This window comes from Passer montanus, unplaced genomic scaffold (assembly GCF_014805655.1).
Source record: "Passer montanus isolate IOZ18808 unplaced genomic scaffold, ASM1480565v1 scaffold17, whole genome shotgun sequence".
Taxonomy (NCBI): Eukaryota; Metazoa; Chordata; class Aves; order Passeriformes; family Passeridae; genus Passer; species Passer montanus.
The window spans coordinates 6,627,974-6,652,411 of record NW_024364270.1 but is presented as its reverse complement, the minus strand read 5'-3'; the positions used below and the strand labels follow the sequence as shown (position 1 = coordinate 6,652,411).

General features: G+C 36.8%; 1 protein-coding gene across 2 annotated transcripts in view; it reads left to right on the top strand.

Moving 5' to 3' along the window:
- The window catches only part of LIN7A (lin-7 homolog A, crumbs cell polarity complex component), a 47,570-nt gene that overhangs the window by 15,438 nt on the left and 7,694 nt on the right, over positions 1-24,438 (top strand). For both annotated transcript variants that reach the window (XM_039704193.1, XM_039704194.1), the window contains exons 2-4: positions 4,550-4,668; positions 21,016-21,087; positions 23,428-23,637. In XM_039704193.1, the coding sequence (XP_039560127.1) occupies positions 4,550-4,668; positions 21,016-21,087; positions 23,428-23,637 (401 nt within the window). The remainder of the gene's footprint in view (positions 1-4,549; positions 4,669-21,015; positions 21,088-23,427; positions 23,638-24,438) is intronic.

The following is a 24,438-nucleotide window of genomic DNA, read 5'->3' as shown; positions in this document are numbered from 1 at the left end:
CTACTTCCAGGTTCTAGTGGTTTCACCAAGGGTTTGTGTAGTAATCTTCTGCTTATGTCCTGCTAGCATTGCAAGTGGAATATCATTCAAATGAAAATACAGAAAGAACACTTGAAATGAAGATTTTTTTTCTGAGAGTCATGCTTTTCTTCTGATGAGTGCACTTGATAAAATACATTCCATCCACCCACAGCCCCCTGCCTTCTCTGTGTTTCACTGATAACGTGACCCACCACACTGAAAGAGTATTATTTCCTGAAAGGCTGTAGGCAAGCATGATGATGAGAAGAAAAAAGAGGAATGAATGTTAAGCAGAATGGGAGAGAGAGGAATTGTGCTTATGTATGAGAAAACAAAAAATTAAAAGTGTGCTGAGAGTTGGATTTAGTAAGGGAGGAAAGTAAGTGCATATTCCTTTTAAGATGTATATGTCATAGAATACAAAGGAATAATTCTACTGCATCATCAGTCAATTCCTACCAATTTGTGAGATATGAATGGGGGAAATGACAATAGCCACATCAGCACAAGTTTCGTGTTAGTATAATGGCGTTCATATTTTGGAAAATGTGTGAGAGTACGCAAAACAATCCTTTTCAAAAATAAGTGTCTTTGCTCAAGAGGACAAAGGAAACACACACACATAAGAAGTAAGAATATTTCATTCATCTAGAACTTAACTAGTTTTAACATAATTCAATATTTTTTAGACATATATCTATGTGAGTACATACACACTCTTTTCATCCATTTGTCCTTTTCACAACTATGTAAGAAAATGGTATTTAAGAACAAATCATTGGTGATAGCATTTAAAAGCAAAATTAGTTAGATTTATAAGAAAAGATTGATTGAGACAAGAAAATTATCCTAGCAGTATTTGTCAGACATATGACAGTGCTCTCTAATTGACTTCAACAGGGGCAGATTCTCTGCTATATGCTTTATTTAATGTAACTTTAAAGTGTTACTCATTGCCAGTCATATCACTTCTTTGAGCAAGCACTTATTCCAGTTTTAGCTGGAGCTCACCTTGAGAGAACCATCAGGAAGAAGCCTGTGCATCAGTTAAGCTCTTGTGCACTGCTAAATTTCACTTTTTAACCTGTCCTAAAGTTTCCCCTTCAACATTATTAATGGAAGGAAGTACAGCCTATTTCATGAGGTCACATTTTATACACTCACATTTTTACATTTTTAGCTGGCTCAAAGTCATCTGTTTTGTGTAAAGTGTTATATTTTTTTCTTGACAGAGCATCAGCTGACAACCAACAGCTTTGGCCCTCATTTTCTTTCTGTAATTTTATACTGTTCTCTCTTCTGTGAGCAATATCCCACATGTCATTGCCAAATTGAGCAAGCTATGCGCCTATTGTTGACAAGCTAAAGAAGACTGCTTATTGTTAATGGATAGGTGAATAATAAATCAAAGCAAGAACTCGGGCATCGGCATTCACGTGTTTTAGCATGCTGGATGAATTTAGAGGTGTGAAAAATCAGAATGCTTTGGGGATATTCTGCTTCTATTTACCTCCAGTCACTTCTGAGTCAGAATGTTAAGTAATCTAGTATTGGCAAATGACAACTTAGTGCCCAGTTTTGCCTATGAGGCTGCCTAGTAAACACCCATGCTAGACTATTCAATGAGAAGATTAATTTATCATTTGTATTGTAACACTCATCACTTTAAAAGTGATTAATTATCCTTTAGAGTCTGACCTCTGCCCTAGGGAAATGTTTAGACCTGTACTTAACTCTTAGATTGATTAATGTACCTAAAGCTTTTTATGTTTCCTTCCAATCATTACAAATCTCTCATTTAATATAGTTTATTTCAGGACTGAAGAAATGTGGCCTGTTTCCCAGAACTTCAAGGTGTGGTGATGACACTTCTAAACAACTGCAAAATAGCAACCAATCTGCCATCTCTGGCATTATCTTTTACAGCTATACCTGGTGAGAGGCAAAGACAGTTCAAAACTTACCTGAACTTGACTGGATAAGACCCCAGTTTGATTTAGATTATGTCAATAGCTATCATGTATAACATGAATTATGGAGGCTTTATCTGATCTATTATGGTAAGCTGTTGAAGCTTCTTCAGAATAAATCATACAATTACTTTGTGCTGTCTGATATATCGGTTTACACCAAGTAGTAGTAGTAACTGGGGAGTGTGGATTAGTACTTAACTAGCTACAAGTCTTGTGTGGCAGATGAAGAAAAATTCCAAGGCAAATCATTCAATAGCTTTGTTAAAAATCATTGTAAGAACGTTGTTATTACTGAGAACATCAAAAATTTTGTTAGGTCTTCATACTAGGTTTCCAACCTAAATGATTCTGTGATTCTCTGGTACTTAATGTTTTGTCATTTCTTGCACTCCATTGAAATGGTTCTTGCTACAAATTTGTTTACTGCTACTTAATCTTAAAGCCATCTTCTTTGATGTATTAGCTCTTATCAGTCATATTCTTCTCTCTAGAATCTAATTTTTTCTTGATTTCCATGGCCTTATTATCCCAGATCTCCTTTTAGCTTTCTGGTCATTACTTCAAGAAGTGTTTTAGAGGCATCTTGCTTGATACAGCTGTGATCTGGTAACATGGACTGGGTGCCCAATAGCAGCTGAAGCGCTGCTTGGAGCAAAAGCTTAGGTGCCATTGTTGAATGCAGGGTCAGATTAGTTTCATCTGAAAGTTTATGAGCTCCAAGACTGCTCTGCCATGCAAGCTACAGCACACTAAGTGATCATCCTCCTGAAAGAAATACTGTGCTTTCTTCCATGCTTCCTGTCATGATTTGAACTGTTTTTTGGCAGAGGCCTCTAAAAAAGCTTGAGAATTGTTTAGGTGTTTGTTAATCTACTAAGGCAGCAGCTACCATGCTGACTGGCTGACTGCCTCTTTTAATTAAATTGTAAATTTTTTGAGATGTCATCTATACTTTTCCCGTGGAAAAGAGAAATTGATGCAGTGGATAATAAAGTTTTTCTTATAAACACAATTTTATTATTTTTTTTTTCCTAATGCATCTCATCCACTGTCATGTATTTTTTCTATTTCCAGAAGATTTCTCAGGTCTTTGTTGCATCAGACATCTGGTCAGTATAGCTCAGTTATGAGCCAAGGATTGTAAGAACTGTTTCAATTAGCATAATCTCCCAGTCACAAACAGTATGATCTTTGTCATCAGAAAGGAGAATTATATAAGGTTCCTTCTAGACATTGTAGTAATTCTGGAGTTGTGTGGTTGAAGTGAGAAGTGGGTTGGTTTTTGGTTTTTTTCTGCACTTAAAACACAGAATTAAAATTACTCAAATACTATTTTGTCATTAAATAGTATGCATTCATTTCTTCACTGGGATACAGACCTATGTTTAGCAGAGTGGTGTAACTGGCCAGTAGTGGCTCTGGTGGCTATGCAAAAGGCACAAGATGTGACAATGGCCACATAATCAAGATGGCAGCATTGCCAGGTTCAGCTCTACTGGCAAACTTAAAGGAAAAGCTGGAAGACAGCCATGGAGTGGCAGAGGAGAAAATCCCCTCTGCTTAAGCTCTGTCACCCTGAAGACTGACCAGGATGTGTTTTTCTCAGTTCACTACTAATGTGGGACAGTATGTTTCTTGCTTGACTAGGCTACTCTCTATAACACCATTTCTTATACCTCTGTGTCCCCAGCCATAAAGGATTGTTGGGCATCTTATGGCTTGGTCTGTATTTTGGTAATAGCTGTGTAAATTAGGAACTAGTATTAAAGAGAAAAAATCTGAGTGAAGGTACTGGTGCTGTTCAGCTGGACCAGAATCCCACTCACCATTCAATATAGCTTAAGCCCTCTAGACTGCACTTCAGATACACTTTGATCTTTCCCTTGACAATACAGAGCTGCTTAAGGAGAAGTCAGGCCACCGAAAATACTGTTTCATGTATTTCTCCATGTATTTCTATGGGTCATATGGGTTTTGTGTAGTAGATCAGGTCTTTGGTGACCTAGACAAGAATGTTACATTTACTCTTCTCTGGTAGACTTCCCATTCTTCCAAAACAGACTTTACCTGCCTCCAGAAAACTTTATTAGTTGATATTTACATTTATAAGAGGAAAAGATCAAATATTTTTTCTTGGGCATTGTCATCCGGAGGGTGCTTACATAAAGACACAGCTTCACTTTTCAGATTTTCTGAAAGCAAGCCCTATGTTTTTCCTGTGCCATTTTCCCTTGTGCAGAAAGTAAGAAATATTTTAGTTCTAATACAGACTAGCCACTTTGAACTTGTACCTTTGTTCCAAAGATTGTTTCCTGCTAAGACTGAACCTCTCTCTGTCTGCTGTATGTGTATGTGCATGGTTTGTCCATACCTTGGGATTTGGATCTCTCAACAGCAGTGTTGTTGCCTAGCAGAGTCTGGTATGACACAAGACTAATACAGTTTGTGTAGGTAAAGCTGATTTTAAATTTAAAATGATAGTTAGTATGCCCTTTTTATTAATTTATTAGTCAATATTTATACTGACCCATATCCCTTTTGTTTTCCCTACTCAGATGTTGCAAGAGCAATTGAGTTACTGGAGAAACTGCAGGAATCTGGAGAAGTACCAGTACACAAGCTACAGTCTCTAAAGAAGGTGTTGCAGAGTGAGTTTTGTACAGCTATCAGAGAGGTATGAATTTGAGATTTATAGTTATTTCTCAGACTAACATTCCTCAGTAAAGAAAAGCGTATTTGCCTTTCAGTGCTATGTTGTATAAAGGATGATGGATGTGAGATGTGTCTGTAGCTGCCTGCTACTGTACAGAACATTGAGGTTACTGAGAAGCTGACACAGAACAGTTGCGTCAGCAAGACATCAGGGCTGAGGCAATCAGCCTTGCTGAGGAGAAAGGGTGATTAATTTAGTATACTAAATTAGTGTACTATTCAGAATACTTTAGTATTCTGCTCACATTGTTTGAGGGTCTGTGGTAGCCTATACAGCACTGTGCTGGGATATGGGGTCGTGCCAGTTTGGGCCAGTGCAAGCTTGAATGCCTCTCCTTTGAGCTCAGGCATGTGATAGGGAGGTGCTGATAAAATCAGAATGCAGTGGCAGCCAAAAGTGACAATGCTGAAGTTAACTGAGCTGACAGGAATCTTACCTTGGAAGTCAGTGGTTGGGTCCCAGTGGGTTTTGCTCCTCATGTCAGAAATCCTTGTTATACTGCTAAGAACTGTGATCATTCCACTACCAGCGGTGGTCAGGGCCTTCCTATGAATAGTAATTGTTTTCTTTGAGTCAAGCTAGAGAAGATGTACCACAGTTCTGCATGCATACAAGCAGTATCTTTAAAGCAGTTAAACAACAAACACTTCTGTTGGAAGTTTATTAGAAAGAAAACATGGTTTAGTACAACATTGTGTCAGATATTTTACCTAATAAACCAAGGAGACTCTTAGCCTGCCGAACAGAAGCAGCTCTAAATGCTCCAATGAAGGCAGCATCTTTTTAGTAGAAAACCTGTAAGAACTGTTTCAGTTTGTCTGTCTACTGCCTGGAACTAATCCTCCATTGATGAAATCAGTGGGGAATCTCATGTTCCCTCAATGCTCCTGATAACTAGGCAACAGGAGCAGATTGATTGAGTGGACTGCTGAGTGGCTGAAAGGAAAAAAGAGATTAGCAGACATTAGTTTAATAGTCAAAATGGAACACACTCTTTGTTTTATGGAATATATTCTTCAGTGTGAGAATCAGAGAGAGGCTTCCACCTAATTAAATTGCAGTTTTCAAGACTTTTTTTTAAAGGGAACAGTGTTCCCTGACAATAATTGATGGCACTGTGTACCCTCAAAAGCTGATATTCTGACTAGTAATTTCATTTTAGCAAACTAAATGCTTCTTTAAGTAACTACAGAACATAGAAAAGTTGTGGGATTGTTTGGGGTTTTCTTTAGATAGGAGAGCCTGGTACTCCAGTTGATAAAGGCAGCTTTGAGTCTCTGCAGCATCGTCAGTGAAATCTTAAACAAATTTATATTAGTCTCAAGAAAACAGTTTTAGCAGAAGCAAAATTTAAGAACAAGGAAGTTGGCATAGGAAAATGCTTTCTCAGTTCAATGAACTGAAAGTAGATCTTGACAAAATCACCTCAGTGGCAGAAAAGGACTTTGCAGAGTATTGTGTAAAGACAACCTGCACGTGACTGGAGCTAGTTGTTACACAGGAATTGAGTGATGATGAATAAACAGTTCTGCCAACTCCATAAACAAAAAAATATATTTCTTATTAAGTTTATATATTACCTATCTTTCTAACATATCACTAGCAGAGAACAAAATTTTTACACCCAAAAAATTTGTACCATTCTCTGATACATGTCCTTTAGAAAAAAAATTCACATATAAAAGGCCCAATAATAAATCTTTTCATTTAGGGAGAGTGGGAGGATTGACATATGTACATTGTGAGTACTTAAGGTTGTTCTACGTGTGGCTGCTCTTTTCAGCTACATTAAGTCCTTGGCAGATATTTAGACTTTAACTTTCTTTTTTTCTACCAATTGAAGAGCTGTTGACAAACTTAGAAAACAATTCCTTCCATATAAAAAAAAATCATAAAAGCATGCAATATTTTGGTCACATTACATTGTTATACATCTCCAAGCACTGCAAGAGGGACTGGGAGGGTATCTGAGCTGTGTCATGTCATTAATCAGGGATGCCCTTCTTGTATGTCCTTCATGTACATGGGAATTTATTGAATGGCACAGATTTTTCTGTGTGTTTGAGTTTGAGATAGCTAAGGCTAGACAGGAATTTCTCTACAAATGCTCTTTCCCATTGTTTATCTTTTCTTACCTTAGTGCAAAATGTGAGAGTGTGGTGACTAGATTTTAATTTTCTTTATTAGCACCTACACAGACTAGAGGAGAAAAGTTGTTGACATTACAGAAGAATGCACGGCAGCCAGTTGGAAATAATGAGAAAAGTGGGAGTGAAGCAGACCGGGTGTGAGTTGTAGGTAGGAGTAATCAAAATGGGATGAGGAGATAGTCTTTGTGTTAGTATGCAAATTCTGAAAGAGTCTGCTTTTTATATATATGCAGATATTCAGATCTGCAGTGTGCTGTGTTCATTCTGTAATGCAAGATCTGAGCCTTATTTTCTTTCATCAGAAAATCTAGTAAAAGAGATTAAGGCTGACTTTTATAGTCCTATAAACACCATAATGGAGGAACTTTGTAAAATAAAAATTGTCATTTTCCAGTCCAAGAAATTATGGAAACTTAACTGTCCAGTGTGTTTGGTTGTTGAAATAAGTCCCAGAGAAACTCAGCATTGGGCTGAGGGTAGGTGAAAGGATCAAAGATGAAATGCAATATGCACTAGACTAACTAAATGTGTCTTGTCCATTCTACAAGTAGGAATTCTGTAACTACAGAAGCAGGAGGTTACTTTCATGACCCATTAGCCTTTAAAAGTATGAGATATGTTATTAGATGGTGTACATTCCAATCTAATGTGTAGGAATCTATCAAATGGCTGTAATTAATTGTATTTATGGGAATTTATTTAGTAAATCAAATTTCAAATCCCTACACTAATATTCCATAGAAATAATTTTTTTAAAAAGTGACTGAGTCAATGAAATTTAAATAGAAGTACTTTAGCATTTTTCAAGGATGCTATGTTAGGAAATGGTGATTAATGGTTCTCACTTAGCTAAATATAAGTGCCACCAACTGAAATATTCTGTCTGGCACTAGGCAGGAATATGGATTAGCTCTGAAAATAATGGAAATAATTGAAGTGTATAATGGCCTCAGTATTTCCTTTTCACCTGAATACCCCTAGACCAGAAAACAAGTTAACCAAAGTCTGATCACACCAAGTCAGTTTGGAAAAAAATTAATTTTGTTTTAAAATTACTTCTTTTAAAAGCTCCCTAGCTACATGAAGATTAATTAGGCTTCTATAGCTTTGTCATCTGATAAAACTTGCACAAATCTTTTCCATTATACCATTAAGTTCTTTACCCTTCTAAATGTTTTTGCTGTTTATTTAAAGCTGTTGCTATGTTATAGTCTTCTGATTTCCAAGGGATTATTGGAATAAATGAAGTGCTTTGAAGGTGAATGCATAATTGAGCTACTGAGAAGTTACATTCATATGCAACATAAAACTAGACAACCTAATTGATAAAGTTGCTTTAATTGTTATAAGTCAGCAAAAGGAAGTTGTAAGAACTGTAAGATAAGGTAAATTTCTGGTGTGGCAAGAAATCCTAAAGACCTGTGGGCACAGATGATAAAATAAAAAGCTGAGCAAAACACCATTGATCATCAACAAGAAAATGAGACATGCCTTAGCAGCTTATGTGAATTTCATTTACTGCTAACATCTGATAATTGGTGGTCAAGAACCAGGAGAATAACAGTACAGTTTAATAAACACTTGCATCTCCTGGTGAGCAAAGTTTTCTTTCAGGTTGATTCCCTACTTCCATTTCTGTGTGTTAAAGATGTCATATTCAGGTGTATTTAGTTTTTTGTCCCAGCTTGCCTTTGCTACTCATTTTTTTAATTCAAGGTTAAATCTAAAGTTTTTCTGTGTGGATGTTGTTTGAAATAAGATCTGACTAGGAAATACCTATGGTGAATCAATGCCAAAATAAATCAGATAAAAATGTGGTCTGGCAACCAGACACACAAAAGTAACCATTATTTTATATTGTTACGACTCTCACCAAAATATCACGTCATCACAGAAAAGCAATGCTGTAGGATTCAGTCACTGACAAAGGGGGAGCAGTCAACACAAAGTACTCTAATCTTGTCCATCTTGTACGAAATTAGTCATTGGGAAAGCACGTTGTCTTTGAAAATAGTTCAGTTCCTACCTCAGTACTTTAAAACTTTTTTAAGTTTGCTATAAAATATAAACAGAGCATCCTGGACATTTAAAGACCCCTGTTGACTTACAGGCGTAAAAATGGCAATGGCAGAACACTGACCCATATTTTTCAAGCACTCATCATGCTTCCTAGTTACTTTAGAGATATTCTTGCTCATGTTGTATAGTATTAAAATCATAGTGTCATTATATATTAGGTAGGATAGTAATAAGCCTAATGGAATTATTTCCTTTAATTACTAGTTTCATTGCCATGCCTTAGTGATCTGAACGTCCAGAATCCCAGTGCTGCTGATGTGCAATTTTTTTTATCTGGTCATTTCCTCGAGTTGCCCACCCACACTTTCCATTATTAACCCTGATGTATGGCTTTGCAAATATTAAGGGACCAGAAGAAGGCCACTGGGTGGTGAGAACTGAATCTGGTAGTACTGTGCTTATCCCTATACTGTGATGCCATGTGTGAGAGCAGAAGGCTGGCTGGAACTCTTAGATGTTCATTCACTTCACATGTCCTAGTGTGGTGGTGTACTCCATTTTTACAGGGCTGTACTGAATATAACAATCTGGGTGTTGGCTGGACTCAGGCAAAAATCCTCATTTATTCTTTTATTCAATTATTAATTTAAGATTTTAATGTAGGAGTCATTTAAATACCTGTTTCTGTTGTTTCAATAGTCTTAAAATTTGTTCAGTTTGCAATATAATGCTGTTATTACACATCCCAGACCTAGTCTCTGAAAGCAGAATGTCATTGTTTTCTGCCTCATGAGTCCTTATAAAAATAGAGGTGCAGCAGGCCAAATTCTCTCAGTTGGCACCAAGGTAAGTCCCCAAGTTCCAATTCTGCCCTGTCTTAATGCTTTGTTTTTGCTGGAAGCTGCATATTTGTTACAGGAGTAGAAATACAATTCTGGTCAGTCTGTCATCTCCACAGGGCAAGCCCAGTGTTTGAAGTTTTTAAATTACAAGATGCAAGCTTGAAAAAAAAATGTATTGAGAAGACATCCTGCTATAATTCACAGCACAGAACTGTGATTAAAGCTCAGTAGGAAGCCTGGCGTCTAAAGATCCCCTGCTGTCGCATTTGCCCGTGCAAACCAAATTGTTGGTCAGATTGAGCACAAGTGATATGCTGGACTTACTAATAAGGCAATTAGTAAACAAAAGGGCAATAGGACAACACATAGGAGTAAAGTGACTGAGATTTATCAGCTCAGTGTTCTACCTCAGGTCACAAAAACAGTGTGGTTGTATTAGCATGATGCCTCATTAGACTGGCTGGGAAGCAGAGTTCTCCTTAGGCTAATCTGATACTTTGTTATAACTTGTTCTAATGTTCCTGATAGCTTATTCAGAATCACTGCACCATTTGTTTAGTAGTAGGACTCATGCTGTAGCAAATACAGAATTGTGCAAAATCACCAATTTAATTCAGAATTTTGCATGCTTATGCATTGATTTATTTGCAACTTTTCAATAAAATTTCTATTCCTGGATGTTAATTGTAAAGTTTTGTTATTTTATCTTTTTTTTTAGATATTGGAGTAGATTATAATGTCAGCCAAACCAGTTCAGTTCACCTGAATTCTGGGTCTGTGTGGCATTTGCAATAATTTTCTACTGTACCTTTCCATCTCTTTTTCATTTCCAGTGTCCCAGCAATGAAAAGCCACATAAAATTTAAATTAGTACCTCTATCACTGAGAGGGAAGGGCATTACTTAGCTTGACTCAAATATGATGGTGTGGCACAGTAGTAATATATTCGTGTTTTACAGACTTTTGCCTTCTGCCTCCTGGTTGCAGGTACTGTACTCATAATGATGAGTTGAAAAGGATTTTTAATGTATGTTTATTAGATAATAAAAAAAACTGATTTCTAAAGATGAGCTGTCTGCTCTTTGTCTTGCCACCATGCTGGATTAGGCATTGAGGAAGTTCAGCAGAAACACATAAGTTAGCAGAACTTTTTTCTTTTTTTAATTACCCTACTGTGTTAAAATATATGCTATTTTTTAGGGTCAATGTAGTCAGAAATTACTCACATTTTGAAAAACAACAAAGTTTCATTTGCTACTTTACCATAACTGATTGAAACATTACTCTGTTGCTCACAAGCCCTGGCTGGCATGAATGAGAACTTCTGGAAATTATTACCTTGTAACTCAGCAGATGGCCTTCATTAATGGCAATTATATGAATTTACCAAGCTGCCCAGGCATTGTCTGAGAGAAGGCATTATTTAGTCTCTGTGCAATTACTAAGTTCCTACCACTTTCATGACTTCACTGCAGGAGATTTAAAACAGCTGCTGTTGTCACCTGGTTTTTTAGCTGCCTAGAGCTAAATACTTAGATTTCTCACATAGAGTACTCTAGAATTTGGGGCCAGACTGTATCATGGTTCTTTAACGGATGCCTTCTCCTACTGGTTTTGATTAAAGATAATTTTTTAGAGTTGGCTGGTGGCTGTATATCTAATTATACTTACGTTCTGCTTGTGTAACTGTGCCTTTTACAAGATAAATAAATACTGTAGTGCTTCAAGAGTCCTACAAACTCACATGTCTTGTACAGTTTATCTGGGTGGCTGTATCATATTTACCAAAACTGAGTGGTGCTCAGGGGATCTTCTCTTTTTCGCACACAGCTGCAGCTGCGTGTGCTATGGAAGGTGACTCCAGTGGAACATGTGTGGTGTATCTCAGCATCTATTTTGTTTGCTCACATTATCATTTTAGTTTATTGTTGCAGTATCCTATTTGATTGCATAAAACTCTTCAGAATAAACAGAATAGCCTCTGTTGCAGTTCATCTCAAGCCTGCTTCTTCCTCTTGAGAGGAATCAGCAGCGAGGTTAACTACCGAGTAATATTAATAAGTGAAAGATTGTTGGAAGCCACTGCACCATTTTTTTGCCTTGGTGGAGCCTCAGTATCCCTCTGCTGCCACTTAACTGATGCCACTGATAAGACTCTTGAGAAATGCTGCTCAATCTCCATTTTTTTAAGAAAAGAAATTGTAAAACTCTTTTAAAACTCTATGTATATTTTTATTGTCCTTTAAAACAAGAAGCATCAATAGTTTCCTTCCTTCCCCCTGCCTTCTCAGCTTGATAGGAACATTTGAGATGAGCCTGCATGATGATGTCATGTTTCATCCAGGTGCTCATTTTGGCAAGGTTTTGACAAATCTGTTAAAGTTTGGAATATAGCTGTTGCATATGTAAGCCTCAACAGCATATACAGATTTACTGATGAAGTCAAGAGTATTAGTGTTTATTAATGCATGGTGTATTTTTGAACTCAAAAGTAACTGGCAGCGAGGTCTAAGAGAGTGGTAAATTGTAGACTGTGAGTTCCAAGTGGTCTTACGGGAATTAACTAATCACACATGTTGGTATTTCTTTTTATGCCAGTATATTGCCGTAGAAACAGCAGAAGAGACTTTTAGGACTGTATTTTGCTAAGGTTTACTGATTGCAAAGGATACAGTTTCTGCAACACCTGTAACACTATTTTAAAGATGCCAGATCGTAGTTCCCATTGACTTAGAGCAGAATACAGAACAGTGTGCAAGAGATAGGAAATAAACCAAATGATCCAATTGTATTTTTCTTGTTCCTCATATAAGTAGTTTTTACTTGCAAATAAAAGTCTATTTTTCCTTATTCCTAAAAGGGTATTAAGCAACTTCCTACTGACTTCAGAGTGTCAGCAATGACTCCAAACAGAATTGACATTGGAGGGAAGAGGGGCACACAGAAGTCTTGTGTATCCTAACAGTAACACCAGGCATGTTTCAATTCACTCACCCAATATGTGCAGAGGATGTGACAGCGTGCGTTTTCGGATACATCTGCTACATACTTCTGCTCACACATAAGGGAGGAAAGAGATTCTGGCCCCAGCCTGTAACCCCTGTTGGGTTGTTTCTTGGACAGACACAGCATCATATGGCAAGAGCTCAGGGACCAAAACTTGGGTCAGCTTTCTGACACCACCACAGATACTGTCAGAGCAGAGTGCACACCACCATTTTCCACACACAAAAAAAAAAAAGAAAAAATTCCACTTTAACTTGAGCTCATTAAGTATTACTCGTTAAGTATTTCTCCCTAAATTAAAATATTATACCTTTGCAGCGATTATCTTTAATTTATTTTTAACAATGTCTCAGGCCCATACTGGTTTTTTCCTACTGCCTAAGGACAGCTTAATAATGCATCAGTATTCAGATCAGTTTTTTCACTTTGGTAGAACTGACCTAGTTTCCTCCATAACTCCCATCCCCTAAAGAAGGAAACATTTATATAAAATATCCTCAGTGAAAATGCTGAAGCAAACATTCATAATATTTCTTACACATGGTCTGAAATTAAAACTGTCTCATTTCCTCAAGTTGTTAAACAAGGCTGAATTTCATTTACATTTTTGTGCTTTTTAATGGTTAACATCCCTATGGCATCATGTGGCAACATCCATGCTATGTTATGTCATGGAAAGGGATTGCTGCAATGATTGTGAAAATTATGCAAAGTTTGGTTTTGACAATAGACACCAGTGGTTTTTCCAATACAAACATGTAACTGCTCAAAGGCTAATGAGAGCTTATCATGTAAAAATATTCAGAATGCCAGCAACCTTGAATGACCACATTCTGTCTGATATAAATAACTCATTAATACAGACTAGTTGTCACAAAGCAGCTTTTTCAAATTCAGTTGTCGAAATTCAGTAGCTGCAAGCAACAACTTACATAATACAGACATGTTGGTGTTTCCAGTAAGAACAATAATCTATCACGTGCCTTCCTCTCAAAGGAACTTTTCAGCCATTTCAGCCTCTCTGTACTCACAGGTACCTATTGACTTGTCCTGTTGACATTGATGAAAGAACTTTCGTCAGCTTGCACTCAGGGGCAGAATGAATATACACGGAGTTTGAGTGTAACATTGCCCAATTCTGCTTCTGCTGGGATTAGTTAAACACCTATCATAGTCTTGTAAGAAAATGGGCTTTTGTGATTCATTTTCTCAAACAATCTTGTTTAAGAAAAAACTAAGTTTATTGTAGACTTGAAGTTGTGGGGTGTATATATCGCATCCATGCCATTCCCCCACAGCCAGTGCTTTTGTGGGGGTCTGTCCCTCACAAGCACTGCTATTTATACAGTTACCAAATTCTTTTTAGTCATACAGAATAGTCTCTTCCCCAATTTTTAAATTAACTACCAAAGGTAAAAGTAGCTATTAACACCATGTTAATATTTTTTGAGTCAACAAGATTGATAGCAGAGAAAATCAGCCTGCTTCCAACTACTGAATGGAACTACTGTCTTCTAGACTATGGTATATGACAGTGTTTGGTACAGTATCTCAGCAAGGGGCTATAGCTCTGTATATATATAGTTCTGTATAAAACATGCTCTTAAAGATGTAAATGTGCTTTCCCAAGCATGCTTATCACATGAGATGATTTTTTAAGAAGCAGAACACAGGCGCAAAACCAGAAATTCTATCAGATATTCAAGAGATACAAAACTTAACACACTGTCACTAGATATTTTCCGCTTTCATTGAGCTACCACAGATTTATGGCTGAATGGCTCCACTGCTTTGGTTTTGAGTTTGAGTAAGATTTCAGATGTAAAAAGTCATTGCAAAAGAGGAATTATGAAAGAGGAAATGCAGCTGGGTCAGCTGCATACCCTCTTGCTGCTAATATACACACTTTCAGTTGCTTTTGACGTTTTCTTTTTTTTTGATGTCATCATCTGTTTAATTGTCATCTTAGATGGATAATTAGATTTGTTTGTGAGTAATTTTGTAGAAAGGCAAATACTGTTTGAAATTTCAGAAAACCTACCAAAAGGGGCAGAGATTTTGAAAACTCTTGAGTTCCAAAAAGTCTGTAGTTCAAGCAAAAATGGTGATTGGTGTAAAATATTACCAGGTAAGAGTCCATGGTTTGTGTTGTACAAGAGGTCACCAGAGTCTCTTCTAACCTTTGTAGCATTTAAGCCTTGCTCACTGATGTAGTCAGGCTTGATCTGAATTGGGTGCTGAAGCGCAGCTCTGGGGGAGTCTGTCCAGGCATACAAACCAATGCATTCCTTTCCACAGACATAAATGTGTTGGATTAAGAATGGAAAATATAAGCAAGAGTTTATGGGGAAGGAAAAAAGCCAAACAGAATGTGAAAGAGTCAAAAATTGTGAAAGCAAAGTAGAGTGGGAGAGGCACAACCAATTTGTGCTGCAGGTGGCCTTTGCTCTCAGAAACAAGGGATTCACAGGCACCACCATGAAGAGGTCTGCAGCTCTCCAGTGCACCTTTGCTCTGTAACTTCCCCCAGTCACAAGATTAGGCAGTCTCCTGGCCTGCCCTAAGGACTGGCTGATGCATCAAGTGAAATGAAATGTGGGTCTCAGAGTGGAATGAGACTGAAGTTCTGGGAGTGAGCTCCAAATTTGGAGAGGAGGGAAGAGGCCAGCATCTATGCTGAATAAAGCATCTTCTACCCTTCTCACTGTGGTAAACAACTGACTAAGATGCTTCTTTTTGCTTGATATCTTAGAAGGGAAAAATATTTATCATCCACTCCAACATAAGAAGGCAATTAGGAAGACAGGGATTCAGCTGGTTGACGGCAGATACATAGTACTGAGGTGTAAGTAAATAACAATCTCTCTTTTATAGCTTAGCATCAGTTCTGCAAGGATGCACATATGTACACTGTTCCACTGACATGACTACAGAAGCGCAGTGAAACCAATTATGTCCTTCTTGCTGTGGTTATTCTCATGTTAACGCTCCCCTCTGTACTGTCTGTCAGGCTCTTGTCTTCCCTTCCATGAAGGTCTTCTTCCAAAATTAGAGATACAATTATTTTCTACACTTGAAGCCACAAAAAATATGGCAAAAGAGCTAAACCCAGATGATGCCAATATATATTTTAAACATCATTTATCAGTCTTTTTGCAGGTTTTTTCTTCATTTCACCCCTTTACCTGCTTACCTGTGATTTACCTAAGTCACTTACTTAGGTTGTGACTTCTTGAAGGAAGCATTTTATGTCTTTTTATTGTTATCATACTGCAGGCACTGTGGAAACAGATGGTTATTACTACTTACATGTATGATCTCATGCTGAGAAACCCCTAACATTTTCAAAAAAGGTTACTTCCCCAACTTAGAAATTTCAGAAAACTGTATCTGGGCTTGCTACATCACAGGTCTGAATTGCAATGTACTCTGTGTTTATGGGGGGTTTCTGAGCACCTGTTCATTGCTGTAAAATGACTTCTTCCTCATACCTCTGCCCTTCTGGTGATCAGATCAGCTTGTCCTAAAGTTGAGCATCATTATTGTAGGTACAGTTGTACTTAGAATTACATATTTCATCAGGGGATGAATCACTAAATACCTCTTATGGAAGTTAATGGAATAAAATTGTTTAATTAAATTCTGTCTTAGAGAAGTCATCAGAAAAGATGCTGCATCATTCGGGTTGTAAACAGAAATACTACTTGTAGACACCTTTACAAAACAGGCTGCTAAGTGCACTGTGTTTCCTGGATTTTCTATGGCTTTGCATTGACTTAAATAGCCAAGCCCTAAATAACCTGCTGCTTTGTTATGGGTCTATATGGAGTCATTTTTGGTAAGAAGCTAGCTCCTGAAGTACCTGTAAGGCTGTTCCCCTTCCTGCACTCCAGTAACTCCAGTAATCTTAAACCAGCTGCTTTGCCTCCCAGCTGAATGCGTGGGGGTGAGGCCCATCATCATAACAATAATACCTGCTGCATCTGACTCACTACAGCTCCTGCTGGGAGAGGTAATAAAATGTGCATTTCTCTGTGCCTGCAAGAGCTGACACAGTACAAGGAGGATTCACTTCCAAGTTCAAATTTTCCAGCTGTAATTTACCTCCTGCACTCTTTTTGTAATCTTTGAGTAGTGTGGGAGAATAACTTCAGGTTATGTCTGAGGAGACTACCTGCAGAAGCTGAAAAAAGTCTGAGGTCTGTATTCGTGCTTTCAGGAGTATTGCTTGGTAGGAGTGTTGTATTCTGTGCTCCACAGGAAAGAGAAAACAAAGCCGAGTACGTCTTGCTCCACAGCACAAATGAGATCTGTGCGAACAAACCCCTGCCTGCAGCACGCCTTTACCCAATGAACATTCAGCACACACTCTCACAGTTCTGGTAGAAATCACTGGGGGGAGAAATTATCTGAAACATTACCATTTACCTTCCAGCTGCAGGTTTGTGTCCTGAATCACTGACATTTCGTCTGTAATTTAATTTCTATTATTAATTAATTGTGGAAGCTCTTTTCCCTAGGCACTAGACCATCAGGCTTTTATGGAGTCTGTCAGTAAATAATGTTACTAAACACCCATGTAGTCTTACAGACACTCAAAAAATATATATCTGTACATACAAAAAATGCTCCTTTTCAAGTTAGTAACATATAGCAATCATCTAGTTACTGTACTGGGCAACTGGCTCTAGGTGACCCTGCTTGAGCAAGGCAGTTAAATGAGATAGCCTCTAGAGTCACTTCCATTCTCAACCAGTCTGTGATTCTGTGAATGTTAATTTTTAATGTTAATTTTCTTTCTGCAGCTCAATCATACTATCCAATGATGTCTTTCAAAATGATTAATCTATCAGAGTTGACAAAAGTCACGGTTTTAAAATACTTCTTTAGTAAATATCGTACAGGGGAGATTTTCAAATTATTTAAATTAAAATCTGTGCCTTGGTGTTTTTCTATACTGACTGATATTTTCTTTAAGTAAAGAAAGCTGCAGTAGATCTTATACAAGCATCTTAAGGATGACATCGTTGGATTCAGGAGAATTGTTATATGTTAAAAATATATCAGATGTGCAGATGATAGTAGGAATTGAAAGAAAAGATATTTTTAAATCCATTTGAGTTACTTGTCATGTACAATGGATTCAACAAGAAGCTGTATTTCATACCAGGAGGATTTAAACACAATCTTACTCAGTCTGAGAACAAAGAGATTTTCAGTTTATGTGTTCTGTGTACATAGAAGAGGGAGCAGAATGAATTTGTTGTGCTAAAATCATGGCTAAGGTGGTGCTGAGAACAGCATAGATAAAGGGCTTAGTGTGGCTACAGGAAAACAAGCAACGTTTGTTTATGGACTTTAGTGCACTGCAAAAATGAGCCCTTCTTAAATCTGAACCCTACAAAGAGTTTAAGGGGCTTGGAGGAACAGGTACGATTAATCTGTGTTTGGTTGTCAAACTGACTCAGTAATAAGAAAGTTATGTGGGTGTATATGTTTTATCATTCTTAAACTCAAATTACATTCAGGATTATTTAACAGTCAAATAGGATAATTAGATTTACAAATGCCTCAAGCACATACTCAAGACTGGTTGCATCTGTTGCTTATAGACAGTGAGATCTGACATGCCGGACTCTTTTTCTGTAAGAACTGTGGTATGGATACCATGATCACTCTTTGCAGAACAACATTTTAAATCTCTTCACATTGAGAACTTACAGATTACCCAATGATTATATGACAATATTGATCATATTTTTCCAGAAGTTTTTGAGATGCTGGATTATTTTTTATCTTACTGATTTAATCACACACTCATGAGTCTTTTCTTTCACCAGTATATAAATGAGTTACCAGAATACTGGATTTCAAAAATCTACCAGCTAGATACTGGTATGATGCAGTCAACAGGAAGTTATATGACTTCAAATCTAACAAACAATGAAATGAATGTTATGATTATCAGCTCACCTTTGTGATTATTGAGCTTAGTCATGAATTTTTTAAAGAACTTTTTAGTAATTGTTCCTTTATATTAAATACTGTGACCTGGTTTTGAAGCAATTTAATGTCGTAATAGTTCAATATTCAAATACATGTCTTTAGACATTTTAGCAAGCCATAGCATTTAAAGCTGTGCAAACAAGAACAATATGTAGAATCTGCTGTCATGTTCTAAGATGAAGTGGAACCTGAAGAAAATACAGCATTATTAGTGCTTCAGTACACTATGGGTTTTGAAGAAAAAAGTATGTAATGACTCATTTTACTGCAATTACACACAATTATTCTTCTTATATAATGTAGTAATTCTTGTTATGTAATAATAAGTCCTACAGCATAACACAATAAACACTGAACTGATCTGTGCAGTATAATGCTGAATATGTAGGCTCAACCCATTTTTATGATGGTATCATCCAGTACTAAAACATAAGAAACCAGAAATCCTTTAGAGACTATAAAAGAGCTTTCTTTTCCCAAATGTTTACAAATAAGGGCAAAATCCTGGCTTCTGCTGTGGTCAGTGTCCATGTTCTCAGTGGAAGCAAGATTTCATTTCAAATGGAGAAAGCAGGAATATTTTCAGCATGATCCCCTTGTCTCAGTTTTCTTCATTGGTCCAGCCTTTTTTGAATTCAGTTGTAGAATGATATATGTGATGACAGTAGTCAAGACAAAGAATCTTTTGCTGTATTGTGGAAGTGTTTGTCATATTTTAGATCTCTGAAATGTATTGCATTTAATTAGCTCCTTTCCTTTCTCACCTTTTCCTTATGTATGATACCCCAAGAAAAAAGGTTTGGGGATAAGTCATCCCCAAAGATTTTGCTACTTAAAAATGCTTGATTAACAGTATGTCTGTCCACTGAAATCAGAAATGAGACACAAATCTTAATTCTGTTCAATGTTTGCAACATATGCTTGTCAGTGTGTTAAGTTTCATATTAACAGACTCAGTGAAGAGAGGTGCATCGTTATGGTACTGCATAACATGTCATCAGGACAGGGGAATGGGGAACTTCTGTCTATCCATGGGAAAAGTTTGTAGGTCAGTTAAGTACTTCTCCGCCAAAGTAATATTTACATTACCAAAGAGGAAAGTTTTGGCACTTCTGCTAAAGCATCAGCAAATGAGTGAAAGATAAATTTATTTTTGAAAGTACATTTGAATCTGCACTCCTCAAGGAACCTAAGGAGTTTGCTGTAAAAACTTAACATACTTTACCAGAAAAGTAATGAGAAGTGCAGCCTGAAACATAGACCATATGATACAACAAAATTTCTGATGAATTAGGTCAAGAAAATGCCCACAGTAAATCAGTAGCATATAACTTTTTTATAAAAGTTTGTTGGTTTTATAAGAAAGTTAAAGAAAAGGTTTGGTTTGTTTGCATTCACCTTTGTCATCCAAAAAACTTTCTGTATGTTATATATAAATATTTTTATTTTTTAAGTTTGCTTTCAAAATAACTGGCTAGTGTCAAGTCTTTGGCTGTTAGTTTTACTCTGACAGTGTGACAAATCTAGAGAACAAAGGCAATGTAAGACAAAGCCTTTTCCTTTCTCTTTACTGGAGATGTTTAAAATGGAGAGTTAAGGACCAGGGAAAGTGAGCCAAAAGCATATACCAGGAAAAAAATGACAGAAAGTTACATATATTGGCAGTGTTGATTTTATGTAATTTAAGTGTATGTTAAATTTCTTTTAAAAGGATAATCTTACTCATTGACCATGTCTGACCTGACCTACCAGACCCTTTTCACATTCCAAGTTATGGTTGTCACCTTTCTCCAGAGCTATTTTTACTACCCTTCTTCAGCTGAGCAGCATTTTTCTTCTTCTGTATGCTGAGCAGCTTACATATTTTTTAAACATCAGTTTCCTAAGTCTTTAAGTTCATAAGAAAGTTCAGAGAGCAAAGAAGTCATTGTTGGAGGCTGAGACACCACTCAGGTCACTTCAGATCATTTGTATTCAAGTCAGTTGCCTGGAAACACAAATTTTTGAAAACATAGAACTTAGCTAGTTTTAGGAAACTGCTTGCTAGAGGAGGGAGTTGCGTTGGAAGATGTAAAGTTTGGAAATTATCGTGAGAAGCACAGATTGATGTTCTCTGTTAACCTAAGCCTGCTCAAGCTTAGCAGACTCTTAACTATGTCATTGTGTGAATACAGCATTAATGAAAGTTAGTTCTTTGAGGGAAAGGGACTTTCCTGTCTGGGTTAATATAAAGTCCTTGTTTTGCTCCTATGATTAATTCCATTTTGTTTTCATGAACATTTTAGGTGTATCAATACATGCATGAAACCATAACTGTTAATGGCTGCCCCGAATTCCGAGCCAGGGCCACTGCAAAGGTAGGATACGTGCAGCTGTTGAAATATGTGTTACCAAAGTGATCTAGTAATTGACTGTGCGCGTGTGTGTTTCAGGTATTCGTGTGTACACTGTAAGAAAATTTAGACATCAGTGGCAGCCCAGAGTCTAGAACCAGTGCTACTTCCCAGGTAACAATCATAATGGAAAATTTCAACCTTTATGCTGCTTCTGTAGCTTAAGAAAAGAGAATGATTTTATGGAATATGATGCTTTTTGAAAAGTTGCTTTGCAAAAGCAAATCTACTGGTTCTTCTGTAGCAGTCTGCCTGCAACAACCAATGTTTTAATGGACTGTTTTCCCATACATCTCATCCAGAGAGGACAGTTATTTGGGAGGTAGAAAGCAAACAATCCAAATCCCCTTTTAACTAATGGGAACTGTAGGTACTGAGCAAATGGTAAGGATGAATAGTGACAGAAATGGCCTGACCAACATTTTATTGACTCCACAGCTAAATGTAAGCCTGGGTTGTTTTTTTTTCTGATACATTGCCTGTTTTAATAAAATACAGTCTCTTGTCCATGTGGACCTGCCTGTCTTATATCCTAAGACAATGACAGCTATGTTATTGCTGCTGCTGAAATGATAAGGGAGTTCACACAACCATGAAAGAACCCATTCTCTGTGCCAGTATGAAATATGCTCTGTATTTTCATAATATGCACAAAAAATAGATGCTTCCAAACAAGGGGGTCCACCATGGCTTTCTTTTTCCCATTTTCATTTTGCACAAAACACTGTCTTTTATGTGGTATAGCAGATTCTATGCACAATATATTGCAAAACCCATAAATCTTTTTTAGAGATAGTTCTTTATGGTCCCATTCCTATGAAGATAAACTCCCTGAAGTCCTAGTGGAACTAAGATCTCTTTCCATTAAGTATTTATGTTTGGAGATTTTAATTTAAAGTTGTATCAGAAGAGGAAGGTTGGGAGTGTGTTACAAAATTATTTAAGAGTAATTAGGAAAGTAAGCTCTATAATAGCAGCAAATAACCTAATATATTCTATATTGCAGCGTATTTTCCATATTAAATAGGACTTTCTTTTCTGTAGGCCATTTTTTTTATTTTAACCTTCTAATTGAAAGTTAATGGTCAATGTAAATTTGTAAGATCTTTCATTCTATATGGAGAAATGTGTATATGAAATCCTAATTTGTTTACACTTCAGATAAACACAGAAATTGTTGCTATGCTATTTAGTAAATGGGGAGAAGTCCAATTAGTGTTTCCCATTCTCATTTCTTACTCATATAGAACAGCAGGTTACAGAGCAATGTTTCAATATCGCAATATTTCCTGGTTATTTCTGGGCTGTCTGCATTTCATTCTCCTAGTGCATTCATGTCTAACATAATATGTATGCATGATGACAAGTTCTGCATGTGCAAAAACATGTAATTGGGAACGATCCATTATGTCACATCATCCACTAGCTTCGATTAAGCATAAGCATTATAGGATGCTCAAAAATATTAGTGTGATGTAACATCGTTCAAGCGGTTTAAACTACAAACACATTTTAAAAACTGTAAAATGTTTTCTTAATGTTTATGTAATGCTTTATTAAGACAAATAAGTAAGAAAATGCTTGTAGTGAGAAATCAAGTATAAATGTAATATTTTCCAGGGTGCAAGCTTTACAGTGTGTTACTTCTTTTTTTGTCCCCCCTGGAATAAGTTAAACAGTTTAGATTTTTCTGTTTGATTTATGTATCTGTTTTTGTCTTAAGATTTAATTTTTCCATAAAAGTTTTGATGGAATTATATAATAAAACCTCCTATTCCTGTTTTGGAAGTTACTTAGTTTGCAAGACTTCACAAAGATTACAAATTAAACTTTTAATTTAAGAATATAATTTGAGGATTTAAAATAAATAATTCCATAACTCTGAAAGCAAAGCAGAGTCAAAAATTCACTTCATGCACTTAATTTCAACTAGGAACACATTAGAGATCCCATTATCTTATCCCACAGGAATAAATTTTCTCCCTGTGAAAAGGCAAAGAAGAAATGCACTAATGATCATAAGGCTGCACCACCGCAGAGTAAGGCTTCCTGGTGCCTGCTTCTGGCTCTGCTGATAACTTTCTGTATTATCTTTGACAAGTCACCTAACTCTTTGTTCCTCTGTTTATTCCTTTATTTCAAAAACATTGGCATAGAACTTAGTTTTTAAAATATTTTAATCAGAAAATGTCAGATTAATATACTGAAATGTTTTTACAGGAAGGAATTCTTCCTGCAAATGAACAACAAAGTGTGTATCACTGTTACCCTTAAATAGCCAAATCAATCATTTTTTTCTTCCAGGCAACAGTTGCTGCGTTTGCTGCAAGTGAAGGCCATTCACACCCGCGAGTGGTGGAGCTGCCAAAGACTGAGGAAGGCCTGGGCTTTAATGTCATGGGAGGAAAGGAACAAAATTCACCTATTTATATTTCTCGTATCATTCCTGGAGGAGTGGCAGAAAGGCATGGTGGGCTGAAACGTGGGGACCAGCTGCTTTCAGTTAATGGAGTGGTATGTGGAAATTTTATAGAGCTTTAGATAGAGCTATAGAGCTATAGATAGAGCTATAGATCTATAGAGCTATAGATCTGGATTTTCATTTTTCACAGCTGTTCTAGCATCATGATTTAAAATGCAGCCACATGAAACAAAAATAATTAGTTCTGTGAGAGACCTTCAGTGTGCATTTGTGGTGCAGTGAGGCACAGCTCCACCAACAATTTTGTGCCATTATAATTTCTGTTATAATGGAGAGTGCTTGAAGAGCTTCATTTCAAATCCACACCACCTGCCTAATTTACAAGAAACCTATGTCCTTAATGATAATTGATAATTCTGTAAATTCCTCTTGCAGTAAAAGCTTAATAAGAGAGTGTTGTTCTTTCATTTTGTAGCCCTCAAGGCACACAGACCTTTCCAAGCACAGTGATGACACAGTGGCACTTCTGTAGTCTTGTGACTTTCAAAGATAAAATTTCTTGTGACTTTGAGCAGATAAAATTGAATGAAATTTGGTAAGCACATTTGGTGCTGATTCGCAGTGGAGGGTACATTCTAGATTTCTTTTAGTGATATTCATCCAGATGTGATATCATTGTCAGAGAAATCAGCAGTACAAATGCTCCCATACAGGGAGCATGTATGCTTGGTAAAAAGGTACATTTTTTTCATGGTCATTTTTCATGTAAATCAATGTGGAGTATTTTGTAGTAATTGCACTGGCAATGTCCATATATAGGTAAAAGAAAAAGAAAGGGCTGTTGGATTAGAGGACACATAAGACTCTGACTCCATGATACAGGTTAAATTCTG